Source organism: Papilio polytes, unplaced genomic scaffold, assembly GCF_000836215.1.
Source record: "Papilio polytes unplaced genomic scaffold, Ppol_1.0 DF823177.1, whole genome shotgun sequence".
In the NCBI taxonomy this organism is placed as follows: domain Eukaryota; kingdom Metazoa; phylum Arthropoda; class Insecta; order Lepidoptera; family Papilionidae; genus Papilio; species Papilio polytes.
In genome coordinates this window covers 1,243,781-1,258,997 of record NW_013526027.1, presented here as the reverse complement: position 1 = coordinate 1,258,997, position 15,217 = coordinate 1,243,781, and the positions used below count along the sequence as shown (strand labels likewise).

The 15,217-nt window shown below is 31.4% G+C and overlaps 1 protein-coding gene across 1 annotated transcript in view; it reads left to right on the top strand.

Moving 5' to 3' along the window:
* Nucleotides 1-15,217, top strand: part of LOC106105067 — a 93,828-nt gene that overhangs the window by 58,192 nt on the left and 20,419 nt on the right. The window contains exon 2 of the mRNA XM_013285291.1: nucleotides 14,561-14,598. Coding sequence (XP_013140745.1) covers nucleotides 14,561-14,598 — 38 coding nt within the window. The remainder of the gene's footprint in view (nucleotides 1-14,560; nucleotides 14,599-15,217) is intronic.

Here is a 15,217-nt window from a genome sequence, read left to right as displayed (position 1 = left end):
TCCAGGACAAAAGTTTTACGGTCAAACAATTTCTCTTAACAAGGGACTAAATAACTCGTTCAAAACAACTGAAATTCTGCTTTCAAATCATGCCCTGTAATTATCACGTTGTAAAGTTTGTCTAAACAAAGTAATGCTGAATTCCCAATTTCAACAAAACCTTTTTGTTTAATTTTAAATAAATAAATCGATGCTTTTATATTTTCCTTTCGTCACTATACCAGTTGAGGTTATTATGAAAATTTTGCAGGATATTCTGATGAAAAAAATAAATTTAAATTCCAATGCAATATTTTACTCACATATGTTGTGATATTACTTGTTAAATTCAGTACTTTATTTAGATTTATAACAGCTTATAGCTGCTTTATATTAAGCTGAAAAGCTGTATAGCTTTACGGTAGTGCTTAAATAAACATAATAAGCTATTCGAATTCGATCTAGAAATCAAAAGACAGTGTAGGAATTAACTTTCTTCTGCTTACGGAACGGGATAAGGAATTAATCTTGGAAATTCAATTACTTGAGATGACTTTTTTTCTTAATCCATTTTATTAGCTTCGGTAGCTGTCTCGTCAGAAATTGATTTTATTACATCAAATGTACTCGAGTTTTTACTGGTCTTTCGTTTCATTTATTAAATTGATTTACTGTAACTATAAATAATATTGTCTGAGTATTTTTGTTGCTTATTTATCAATAGAAAAAATTAAAGACCGTAAAATAGCACGCATAAAACTTAATGCGGTTAAATGCATAATCTATGTTAAAATGTCAAAGAGTAAAAATCTATCTAGACGTGCAAAAAGAATACAAATCAGTGTCAGATGAAAACAAAAGAACGTATAACTTCTGTATAATTTCTACTTATAGAACGTTATTATTGAAAATTAATTTATGGAAAATCAATTTACTTTCGGCCAAAATGTAATAAGTCTTGGTGTAAGAGAATAGGGTGCAAATTCCCTTGTCACAATTTAATTGTTCGCCATAAATACCTTTAGGCTTAGCTTCGCACACACATTTTATGATCGCTGCAACATTAGAGGTTGTCGCGATATTAATTAAAATTTCCATCAACCGAAGCCTTAACGAAGCTTGAAGCTTTGATACAAAACAAATATTTTACGTTGGTTCCAATAGCGTTCTTATAAACATGAATAAATAGAAGTGCATAAAATTTTTATGGCTTTACTAGCTGTTCCCACGCGGCTTCATCCGCATGAAATTATGAAAATTTTATTAACATGTTGATAGCAAATGCCAAAATTACATGACATGACATGACATGACAAACCTTGGCAATCTTGCTTCCTTGATGTTGGCAGCTCTCTCTCACATTAGGGTTTTTATCCAAAATATTTACCCCCTAAGTTTAATGGCGTGAGAATATATAGCCTAAAGCATGACGTAAGTGTAGGGCTATTTATTAAAGGAAATATTCATAAATATAATGTAATTGCTGACATCCTAGGCAACAAAGAAGTGTGTGTTTACTCTTTATTATTAGTATAGATTAACTTGTTATACGTAGAACTAAATGTCGCTATAATAAAATAAAGGATTACTTAAACGGACGCTCACGATCAATATTCTATTAAAATCTCCACTAATAGTCTCCGTTAGTGACCACTGAAGGACTCTGGGTGCGACAGATACTGCTTTCCCGAAATACATAATCATAAAATAACTTTTTAATTTTTTTTAAGTCAGGATCATTTTTAAAAGCACCAACATTACCGTAGATTTATAATCCCTATTGAATAAAGAAATTGGCTCATTTTTTGCGACATTACAAGTCATAAATTTCTTTTTAGTATAAGGGGATTAAGGTTTGATAAGATAATTTTTATGGACGAAGAACAGCCGAAAATAATTTTATAGAAAATATTTATTATAATAAATCAACACTGAGGATTTCCCTTAGTAATTAGCATGGCCCTGAGTAGAGTAGTAATTAGTGTGATTCATCTCAAGATTTATCATAAAAATACTTTTTAAATTTATTTCAAGCTACGTGGTAACTATTTTTCTAGCTATGTTTCTGCGGGAAGTGAGTAAATAGAATGGAGGTAAATTATGAAAAGCCGGCAAACTAGCTTTTTCACTCGGAAAAAGCCTTTGAAATATTACTAGCCAGATAAGCTGAGAGCCTTGAAATAATAAATGTGGAGCTAGGTGCGAACACTTACATAGCTAAAAGAGTAAATACACAATAATGTTTATCTTATAAAATATTAAAGTCTTCTCACAATATTTTTTTAAATTGGATACTATCACTTGTTGAATAAAAGAAATGCGCTTGAATGATCCTGGTATTCTGTTTGCTGGTTTACTCTATGACACTCCTGGAAGAAAAAAGTCGATTGAGTCAGTAATTGTCAAAATTGTTCTAACCATTTAGACTGCAAAATCCTTTATAAATTCCTCATAAGTACGTGCAATAAATTGAATCAAAAAAGTACATCATTAGATTTAATTTCTTGATATTATATTAATAAAAGGTACCATAGTTATGAAGACAGAGGGCGCTGTGGTTGAAATGTGAATAAACAAAAGCATTGAGCCTCAGGCATTCATGGAAGCGCATAATTACATTATTCCAAGCGGTCTTTGCGTTGGCAAGTTGCCAGAAAGTAAGACTGTTTCGTATGCCATTACAAGAGCGCTGTCTGGATACAGTTATAGACAGAACATTAATACGGGATACAGAAATATGGAGAAAGCTTAATTTTAACAGGAAGATAATGCTCTTAGGGAGTACGGAAGTTCATACAATTTTCCATCTATATTAATATCTTACATCCGAAAGTTTACGCGTATGTCATTAAAAACACAGATTGTGAAATTTCTCCCTTAAGATTTTTTCACATAAAAATATTAAAATCCATTAAATCAGAAATTTTATGTTCAAGTAAGAAAAACTATTGTTTAAAAGTTTTTAACAAAAAGGCATAAAAGTCTTTTCCATAACTATTCAAGTTTCTTCCTAGAAAAATACGCGAAGTTACAGTTTCTTATTTAAAAATCAGATTTCATCTTTGAAACATTTTGTACTTTTTCCAGCAACAACCTTAATATTACTGTAAAACAATTTCTTAAAGTACTAAAATACGTAATTAGGCAAAGTTATTTCTTGGTTAAAACAATTACTAAATACAACAATAAATTAAATTAAATAAAACTATAAAAACAAGGCTTTAAACGTATGCAAACTAATTTATCTTAAAGTTGGGGCAAACGAGATAATACTTTATCCGTGTTCACCCGTTGCCGGAGTTTTAAAATGCTTAGCGATGCAGCGCTGCCGTAAACTGGATTTAAATTTCATTTCTTCTGTGATTTATAGCGTTATGCAAATGTACCGCTGTCACAGCTGTTATTCAACTGTTTGTCACTGTGATAAGATTTAATTACCCTTTAATTTAACCTAATAATTACTATATGATTTTAAATTATAAATATAAATTATAAATGTTGATAAAAATTTAATTCGGTTGGTGATATTTTTAGGATATCAGTGGGAAAAACAGTATTATGCTTCTTACAAAGTATGTTAATTTTATACTAATGTAGTTATGTATGTTCGTTTAGTCGGGCTCTAGTGTTCTAAGTATTTTCTTTTGTTTTTTATATGTTGATGGTTATTCGAATTACACTGTCCCATAGATACTAAATAGTATGATTTTAAAACAGTTAAAATCGTTGTTTTTACGTAGCTTTTAAATGAAATATGTTTTAGTCTCACACAACGCACTAACTAACCGAGAACATACTAATCACCCTTGCATTCAGAACATTTTGCAAAGAGTAATTTGTTTATGTTGCCAATGGAGCTAATTTTAAAGGAAATTTTCAGCTAAATAGTTTAGTTTCTTATCAAATTAGTTTTTACTAATACAAAATAAATATTTGCATTTAATGAAGCAATTAAAATTACAAACTACTTACTTCCTTACCATTATGAAGCTACATTATCTTTGAGTAACATAGGCTTATTACTAGATTTTTTTATTTCCGCAGACAGTCTCGAGCAAAAGCTTTTTTTTGTGACTGAATGACGACTGTTTGCCTTGAGGTGGCCGATCGCAGATGGCACTTATCCTAAACCTCATTATGTATTATAAAAAAAAGCTAGTGTATTATACTTAGTAGAAAAATGTATACCGTAATTAGGTTTACGAAACCATTTATTAAAATAGTAAGAACTTATTTTCGTAGTTAAAAAAGTTTTAGATATTCCACCAAAGATAACAGATATAGTATACAGCATAGTAGTAAATTTCGTTAAGTAACGCAGTGGTTTAAAATTCGGCTTGTAAGCTAAAATTTATTAATATTTTTAGAACAGCTTAATATATTCGAGAACGCTCAAGACATAAGGACTCTTATATCAAGGATTTTCATCTTAAACTTAGTGTTAGAGAATTTGTAATATAATTTTTGTCATCAAATAAAACCACTACAGCGATTTAATTAATATAAAAAAGTTACTCAGGCTTAAAAAGTTAAATTTGTTTACAAGTTGTGGTGTCAAGTTCAGGGCGAACGCTTATTGTTTTAATCAATCTAACCGTAATTGAAAAAGTTTGATAGAAGAGGGAATATAAAAAAAGATTTAGATCTTTCTGATTATTTATATTTGAGACATTAAATTATTCAAAGTTGGTTGAACGTTTTATACAAATCATTTTTCTTTTTAATTTTTTGTTAACGCCAATAATCTGACATTAAGAATTACAGTAAAAAAATGCATTTATTTTTTATCGGTCTGGCAGCTACATAAAAAAATCATTCTACCGACATCGCAAACTTCACTATCCATCTGTGTCATAGTTCAATTATGAAATTGGTTGTTTTACAATATATGAAGAAACTGTTTACAAATCATTACCTTTTCATGAATCAGGTTGTAACAACATACATTTTTCTTTGTTAAGACAGTGAAAATAATATTTATCTCTCTTCGACTGATCACATTAAGCGAAGTTTTAATTTTAGTTAATCAATAATAATTGGTATTTTAAAAACCTTCATGAATTAGTTGAAAATGGTATCTAATTAAAAAGAAAACTGTCAAGAAAAAACATACAATATTATAATTTGTTACGTTGTTTTTTACTTGTTGTAAATGGTCCTGCATTGACAAATTCACAAGCGATTGGTAACATTTGCTCTCTAAATCTACCCACGTATTTCTTACTTTTTGTCATTGCATCACTTATCTGCGAAAAGTGTCTGTACCGCGTTGAACGCGTGGCGAAATCTGTCATACCATCTTTGACGAATTTAACATGCAGCGACAATTCGAATAAAGTTTTCTTCTGTTCAAGTGAAGTTTCGAAGAAAATTCGAAGTGCATAATTTCACGGAGTCTTACAACCGTACCCAGGTGAGTATTTTTTTTTACTATTCCATTAATTAATAAACATGCAATACAATTTATTAAATTTTCATAAAACGTATTTTTTTTAACAATATGCAAATATTACATAAAAATTACTCTAAAAGAAATATTTCATGTTACATGCTTTTGAAATGTTAAAATTTGTCTATCTTATAATCTCAACGGAAAAATAGTTAAAACGTGATTATCAAATAAGTTAACCTTTACGTTTTACACAAAAAAAAATTCTAAAATTAAAGTTTAATAATGATTGTAATGGAAGGCAGAGGGCGCCACATTGAATTTTTTGTACAGTCTTAGGCTTTAATAGAATTGACATTTATCTACTTTTTACATTTGTTTACTCACTTTTGTTACAAAATTTGTTTTTCACATTCCAGGATTTTGTTCATGTTTGAACCTTTGACTTAAAGACACGTGCAAGAAGTCGTACAATAGAAAAAGTGACGGATAGATTATCAAGATAAAGTAAACAGATCAAGTGTTAATTTACTCTTACGGTAAGAAAAATAACATCTTTATAATATTACGTAACTGACAACCAGTTAACTTGACTTATGAAGGTCCAATAAAAACGATATTCTTAGTAATAAAGTTCTTTTTTAAGTATTCAAACGAAGTCCCAATAAAATCTACTGAGCTGTACGTGAGATTTAATCTAAACCTAACACGGCGCTCATATAAATATTTACGATATGATAACGCGCCCGATATTGAGGAACATTATATAGGCTTTTTCATTTTCACGAAGCGAGAATAAAGATTCGTGAATCTGACGAATATGAGACGGAATCGTCGCAAATAAAGCCTGTAGGCAATACTTAAAGTGAAAGTAGAAATGAAGGCAGTTTACATTTAGCACCCCATTTTATAATCCTGGAATATAGTATCGACCTTGAAGTGCATCACATAAAGTTTTTTTTTTTATTTATTCTCTAGATCTGAGACAGCAATAACATTAAAAAAGGACATTCAATTTTAGTAATTATTTAATCTACAATACTTGAAACATATTAATAAAACAATTTTATCGATTGAAATAATGAACCTGTGATATTATCTGACCGAGTTCAAAAATGAAAATAACCCTTTTTATAATAATAGCCTGGATTATAGAAAGATACACGTGTTAGGGAATAGATCATGTTCCTATTATAACCTTTACGAGGTCATGACATTTATAGTGCAACATCATGGAAAAATATTTAAGCCGTATTTTATTAGAAGAATGTTTGCCATAAACAGGGTGACAAGGATAGATCTCTACAGGGGATAGGTTAATTATAAATGTGTATTAAATAAAATGTATATGTGTTCTAATTGAAATGAAAGCAAGTACCACTGATAAAATTAAAATTTAAACGACCATTGTTTGTTTCAGGTGTGTTTTATTTAATAACTTCACCAGTGTCATTTTGTAAATTTACATTATGGCAGATACCGACAGCGTCCCTGGTCTATTTGAATTATTAAAACAAGATCAACAAAACTATGAAGAACGAAAACTAGAGCTGGAGAAATTTAAAGAAATAAAACAAGAGGAAGAAAAATCTCAAGAACATAATCAACTGCCGCTAAGTAAAGAAATAAAACAAGAGCAGCTGCAACCAGAAGAAAAAAAAGATGTTCAGCAACAACCAGAAAAGAAACAAGAGGAAACCCAAGAAACAAAACAAATCCAACAGATAGATCAGAAACCTCATTCAGTATTGTATAAAGCTACCAAACAGGTCGTTGCTGAAAAAGTTTCTGGCACCGTCAAATGGTTTAATGTAAAGAGTGGATATGGTTTCATTAACAGAGATGATACAAAGGAAGATGTATTTGTGCATCAAACAGCGATAGTTAGGAACAATCCGCGTAAGGCTGTGCGCTCCGTGGGTGATGGTGAAAGTGTGGAGTTTGCAATGGTTGTTGGTGAGAAAGGTTTTGAAGCGGCAGGAGTGACTGGACCAGGTGGTGGGCCAGTGAAGGGCTCGCCGTACCCAGCCGATAAACGTCGCGGTTTCCCTCGAAGAGGCGGACGTGGCGGTGACTGTATTCCACGTAGGGGTATAGGGCGTCACGGGCCAATTCTCTATAATGGTGGCATGCATGGGGACGAAGCACATGTACCACAGCAACAAAGGAACTTTTTTCGACGCAACTTTCGTGCCAGTAGGGGAGGTGGCAACAGTCCCACGAACAGAGGCAGATACCGACGCATGCCCCCGCGCGGATTCCGAACTGGCGTGCCTCAGTTAGATATCGTGGCAGAAAGCCAGGCATAAATTTTATAAGGATAGATTGGCAGATTTTTGTACGTATTGTTACTGGTTGTACTCATTTTGATTTTTATTTTAGTTTTAAAATTATATTTCTACAGAATAATTAGGTTAATAAACCTAGTATTTTTCTTAGAAATTAGATTCTCACAGCACACACGGTGCAGTTGTTTTGAGATGTAAGTTAACCTAATTTTTGTTAGCTAAGGTTTTATATTTAGCATATTATTAATTTTGATTACAGCTCGGAGTGCTTATTAAAAAATACGCCTCTAACTTCACCTAGTTTCTTGATGAGATATTATAAAAGTTTACGCGACTTACTTTCCATTAGCGAGTCTCATTTAGAACGACTTCCCGACACTTTTCCTCGCCTCATTGTCGTTTCATTTGGGTTAAAGTTCATTTAAGCGAAAAATGTACGGCAGGCTTATTATATTTTACATTCCAAGCAAATTTTTAGATTACTAATGGAATTATCTCAGTGGAATTATGTAAAAATGTACAGACACGAAACTACATAAAATTTTAGAAGACTAAATTTGTTATTAAACCTATTTTTCCAGTTATTGGAAAACTTGAGGTTTATAATTCAACTTATGTACGAAAGTTGATGATTGTCTCTGAAATTCTATGTCAAGAAATTTTATGGTTACAGAAAAGTAATACATGAGATCAAGTTTTTACATATAACTGCTAACTAAATGTTTAAGACTTGATTTACATATAGAGAGTTTAGACGCTTTTATATTTTTAAGTATTTCAAAAATGTACACTTTCATGAGCTGAATTAAGCCTTTTGAAATGTCACTGGTTGGTTTTTGTATTTTTTTTAAACGCGTGTATTTTACACATTCCTGAAAACTGAAATAAATGCTTTGTGTACCAAACCCATCTTTTATTTGTGGAAACATTTCATTGTTCGTGATTTTGAATAGAAACAAATAGGAACTCGTTTCCAATCCCCCAAAACTGGGAAACAAACAAAGTTGATTGATGGCGGGTTGTGAAAAAGGATTCGAATTTTAATGTTTACTCCATGGCATGTGAGGCATAAAAATTAAGTAAATTTATTGATAAATTATTAACTGAAAATCGCAATTAATTTCCAATTTCAAAAACATTATTAAAACAATGTTGGGAATTATCTCAACTCATACTGTGTTATGAATAAAATATGTTTACTTTAAACCTCTTCATTAACTTTAAACTTGAATTGTTTTGAGTTTTTTCTTCATTAGATAGTCTACGGACTTGGTAACTGCTAAGGTATCAACTAACAATTTAATTCTGACAAAAAGTTTCAACTAGCTTCTATCCATTAACATCTTTCTCTTTTCAAAAAGAGTAAATGAAACATACGAGTATGTTGAATCGATAGCGGTAACGCGGAGTAACACTTTAATTACAGCTCTTATGAAATAAAACAAGGGAAATTGACATAAACATTGTTTCCAGATGAACTGAACTGTATCAAATCTCATGAATAATGAATCATTTGAATATTTTATCATATAAATGAACATATTTATGTTAATTTTAACAATGTTTCAACGATTGAATAATCAAAGATATTTATTTTGCTTTTGCGTTATACTTAAGATCTGTCTCTTGAAGGCTGTTACCCAAAATTGTTTTCAAAATTACTATTTAGTAAAATACTACCTTAATAGGATTTTATAGTCACATAATCATAATCGAAAAACTACTAAACAACGGTTATTCATTTGTTATCCAGATTGTTAAGCCTGCCACACACGTTTAGTTTTAATACTACAATTATGTAGCTGAAGCTATGCAGTTAAAACTAAACGTGTGTAACCGGTTTTATAAAAAATAATGATGAAAATGTAAAAATATTTACTTTTAAAAAGGTGCTTTTACCTGTCTCGTCTTAGTTTTTCGAAACATATTGTATCACAATTTGACATTTGTAGGAAACAAAATAATCTGTTTTCAAGACAATCTTCCATAAAATTCTAGATGACACCTTAAACTCACTGGAGGATTGTAGAAATTACTTTTTTAACATCATTTACTCTCAAAGTGTCGGTGATGTCGTTTTTATGATGATTAAAGTGCTACGACATTGCCTTTTAGTGTACTTATTCTTAATAATGATTGCGTAATTACTTTGAATAATGATTGTTGAGAAAAACTAGTAAAACGTACTATTTATTTATTACTAACTTTCGCCCGCGACTCCGTCCGCGTGGAATTAAATGATCAAAACTAACTATCCCCTATATCTATACCAAATTTCGTAGAGATCCGTTCTGTCGTTTAGTCTACAAACTCTAACAAACATCCATATAAACCTTCGCATTTATAATATTAGTATGAGTATGATTTAGTGGTTTTCACCTACGACATATAAAAAAATACACATGGAAAAAAAACAAAAACATATCAATGACTTCCATACGTCCATCCATACTACGAATTAATAAAGTGAGTAAGATTTTAGGACATCAAATATTGACTGGTTTTAGATGCCACGGCCCGGTTGGGCAAAGGAGAACACCGCGGGGTTTAGTGGGTAGTCCGGTCGAAATGTAGGCCGGGAGTCACACACGAAACTATATGTATTTAGCACTGCACCACCGTGCTGCGGAGGCAGCAGGGATGGTGCAGTGCTAAATACATTCACCGCGACAAAAAAAAAAAAAAACGTTGACTGGTTTTCAGTGGGTTCGTGTTAATATGTCGTTAAAATTTTATAATTAGTAGACATGAATATTACCTTATGATTTACTTTACACTGGAGCTCGTTAATTTAGTAGCTAATGGCGGCTTAAGTGTGGAGAAGAGAAGTTCCGTCAAAGGTTAATTAATTTCGTTTAGTTCATTAAATTTCTGTATTTATTTTCTGGAAAATATATTAAATATTTGCTTTTCACATTTAAACTGTATATTAAAATCAAAAGCTTTGATATAATAGTATTTACGTAATTTGTAATATCAAGATAAATAGCCGTGTTTGTTGAGAAAACGTTAGAAAAACTAACAGTAACGTAACAGATTTCAAAGTGAAAATGTTTATGAAAAATTCTTTGCCTTGTTACCTTACGCCTGTACAAATAAGGCAAGGATTACCTCAATTGGAAATTTGTAATTTTTACATACATTAAAAAAGTAAGCAGCCTACGTCTTCTTTTAGACTGTTTTAAATCGATACGTTAAGCAGTATTCTACAAACTCTAACGAACATCCTTACAAGCTTCGCAATTATAATATTAGTGATATTGAAAATAGTATACGAAGATAGAAACAGTATAGTGACAGTATGGAGTCTATTAAATTGCTAGAACGTTCCATGTCGACTTGTAATATCCGGAGCGAGGACTCATTTTGTCTAGCTAGTGTCGATATCGACATTTGAAATGCTTTTGTGAAGTGCCTGTTTGCAATTGTGTCGATGTTTATTGTTTGAGTGATGTGTTTTGAAATGGAAATTATTAATTTGCTAGTACATTTAATTAAAGGATTAAAGAATTTAATCATTTATTAAGTAGTTTTTTGAATCACGGTAAATTATTTTCTTAGGATGAAATTTGATACTCCAAATGGAGTAGAAATATTTGACAGACTTATATTCGAATAGTAAATTTCAAGGAAATAAATTGTACATTATTTTTGAAATAATGGTTCGACTCAGTGAACTGTAAAGCTCAGAAATACATCGAGTATAACTTTATTGTGCTATTCATTAAATGGAACGTGATGTCTCAACAACGAAACTTTTCTGTATTTTCGCAATGATCAAATGGAAAAGATATTTCAGCAACGTTGCAAAATTTTATAAAGTAAAATGTATTTTCTTTTATCTTGAAAATACATCAAGAATTTAACTCTATTCAACAAAATAAATTTCTCAATACTTGAAGTCAACTTGAAACTGCTGAATAAACATTACCAACGCTACCAATTATAACAGTCGGCTCAAAAATGCCTCAAAAAGGCACAAAATACAACAGTTAATGACCTATCCATTTATACAGGTTAATGTTTATCACAAAACTCCATCTACAGTAATGGCATCTAAGATATCAATAAGTAAAATTAAATCAGTTTTAAACTGAAATTTCACATATAACTTTAAGTTAAACCTATTTGGAACATCGACGGTATATCTAGTTATATGCTAACTTAGTCTGTAAACTTTCATAGACCGGATATTACATGTTAGAAGACATCTCAGAAGCAACTAAAATGTCACTCGGACCGGTTCCAGGAAAATAGAAAGCAGGAAAGAGGAGGGTTAACTCCTACGTCAACGTCAATGTCATGATAAAAAAATAATGTATTACAAATTTTACTGAACTTAAGTAATAATAACATTAATAATATTGTATACCAACTGACGATTGATTCTCCGTCCTTAGTTGCCATGTATACTTCCAGACTATGTTTTATACCTATATCAAATTTCATCTAGATCCATGCAGGAGTTAAGTTATGTAGGTCATGTATAACAAACGTTCATCCATCTATCTAAGCTTTCGAATTGATAATCTTACTAGTAAAATAAATGTTAAGACGAATGATTGATAAGAAGATTGTGCCCTAAACCGCCGAATAGATTTCGATGAAATTTGGCACAGATGTAGAGGATAGTCTGGAAGAACACATAGGCTACTTGCTAAGTTTTTTTTAATTCCGCGGGGACTGAAGTAGGCGATAGTTAGTATTAAATAAATAATAAATAAGACAGTTGTAGTAATTTTACTCACACTAAAATAACATTATAAATAAGCATGATTTTATTGGCGATATTTATTCAAGCGTATACGATAATACGTCTAAAGTTAGACATTCAGATTATGCTCAGCCATTTGAGCGTAAATCCAAATTCACGACGTAAATATAGATTTGTGACAGCTGCTGTGAAATGGAGTTATATTTTCATACTGTATTGATTCACAATACCATTCGATTTGATACGCAAATTGAAAACTATAAGCGGTTTATGCTTCTTTATCCCGTATATTTTAGAAGAGTGACGAGAAACGTTTTAACTTAAAAATATCGGTTCAAAAAGCGTCATTAAAACGATAACAGTCTAACATTATTTATCGCTAGTTTTCGCCCGCGACTCCGTCCGCGCAGAATTGAAAAAACAAATGCAAGTAGCCTATTTGTTCTTCCAGACTATCCTTTACATCTATGCCAAATTTTATTGAAATCTGTTCAACCGTTTAGGCCGTTGTATTTATAATATTAGTAGTATAAAGTATGATGAATAAACTTTTGAAAAAAACAATTACTTAAGTTCCCTACAGGTATAGGTGGTCCAAGTTACTTGATTAAAACCGAAGTGGTAGTCACCTTGTTTACTTACGAAGTTCGGGCTTACAACTTGGTCAAAGTTCTTTAACTTTGAAGCTTAGTGTGATGACAAGATGTAGTAGAATATTAACTAAGATTTATAAATGTCTGTGATATTTAACACAACTTTATGACTAAAAGTAGTAACTAAAATTAGTAGTTGCTTGTTAAAACATAATTACAGAGGCCTAAGCACTTATACAAATTGAAAGCTATAAACGGAATTATTGTTTGACCCAAAACATTTTATGAGCTTTAAAATAGTACATAGACTGGGCTTGTTTAATTTTCAACCACCCGGGCTAGTCGTAAACTATACTATACTAAATTACATTCTAAACCATGATAACATTCTAATCTTTATTAATTAATCGCTTAAATTTTATCAAACATTCATATTAAAAAACTAATCACAAAATATTCAATGTCACTATAATGTTCGTAAGATACGGGTTTCTTACCACGATTGAATTGTTTTAGCCCGTGAACATGGCGCATGCAACTGTGCCGAAATATCGGGAGCTAAAACAATTCGATCGTGTAAGAAACCCGTATCTTACGAACATTATATTTGCAAAAACCACGACAGTTTAAAGTTATATATTCAATGTCACTGTTTGGATTATGCTTTACTTCTATGTTAAATATAATCATCATTCAGCCGTTAAGGCGGTCACCAAACATCCATCCATGTATATAAGTCCACAATATTAGTAAGACTAATTCTCTAATTAATGTAGCTTTACAGGTAAATGACTTATCATGTACAACGCTTATTACTCTAAATACCTACAACTCGTCTATTCATCAAATATAATCCACAACAGCAACAATAGATGTAATCAAATCCATTGAGATAATGAAAGCTACCAATATGCTAAAGCCTTTGTTAATATTACAATGAATACTGTAATATTAATCTAACATCTGCAATATAAACAAAGGGGATAAATGCCTGTTTCCACTTAGTGAGTAGTCGCGCGATTTTCCCCCGGCTGTTATTTTTAACACCAGTCCAGGACGCGCCAGTGCAAACTGCAGTGCAAACATTTCCATTAAGTAGCAATTGAATTTAAAAACTTTTCTTGTTTTTAAAAAAAAACAATCTATCTCAGTGTTGTTCGGATAAATACTCGGTATGCCGGAGTAACGGCAACACTAGATCACTGCCATGCAAGTCCCATCCCTATGACATCTGTCAATATCAATCAGAAGTTTTAAGGACTAGATCACGACTTTAAATTTATTAAAAAAAAAATTACTTATAAAAAAAATATGGCCAATAATCTACTCATTGAAACTTAGCTTTCTAATGGTGAAAGAATTTTTGAAATCGGCTCATTAGTTTTTGAGTCATTCCCATGCATAGAAAAATTCAAATGTTTCGTCTTTAAAATATTGGTATAGATAGACGCGCCATTCTGGCGAGAATTAGACTGAGTGCCAAAGTTCATTACGTTGTTACAATTATATTATTGTATAAATATACAAACAAGAATTCTAACCTTAATACCTCTGTAGTCTTCAGGAAAATTACTTACCTTTTATTTATTACTTCCAGGTGGCGCGAGCGGGTTAGGGGTGTCAGTTTCCACACAGGTAACTTTTTATTACATTCTAAGTGTATATTAAAATTTATAAGACATAGTAATAAGACTGAGTAGGGCAGGAACTTGGGATAAGCATTATTAAAAAAAAGACTATCAAGGTCTGGTCTGAAGATCCCATCACTAGTGAGTAATATGAGTAGTAAATCCTAATCTCGCACTCTAAAAGCGGGCGAACACTTTTGACAAAACTATCGCAAAACAGTTGTTCAATTTTCGATTGTTTCACAGCCAGTTCGACTGTTTATTTGCATAACTAAAAATTGAGAAGTGTGCGCACCTCCATATTCATAGGAATCAAAGCGCGACTAAACAGTTGTTCGATAGTTTAGTCAAAGGTGTACGCCCGCTCTTACTATAATATTTATCAAGTAGTGTAGTAAATGAAGCGTTAATGTGTTGCTCTTTCTATCCAATTAACAACACAAACCATTGGATTAAGATTGAATACGCCATTAGTACTGATCAATTTGTTGTTTGGGTGTATTTCTTGTCGGTTACAAGTGAAGAAAATAGTGAAATATTACTTCCTTTTGTTCTTATAATGAATACGACTATAAAGTGAACATTAGTTACAACTAGATTTATCTATGTCTTTAAATTACATTTTG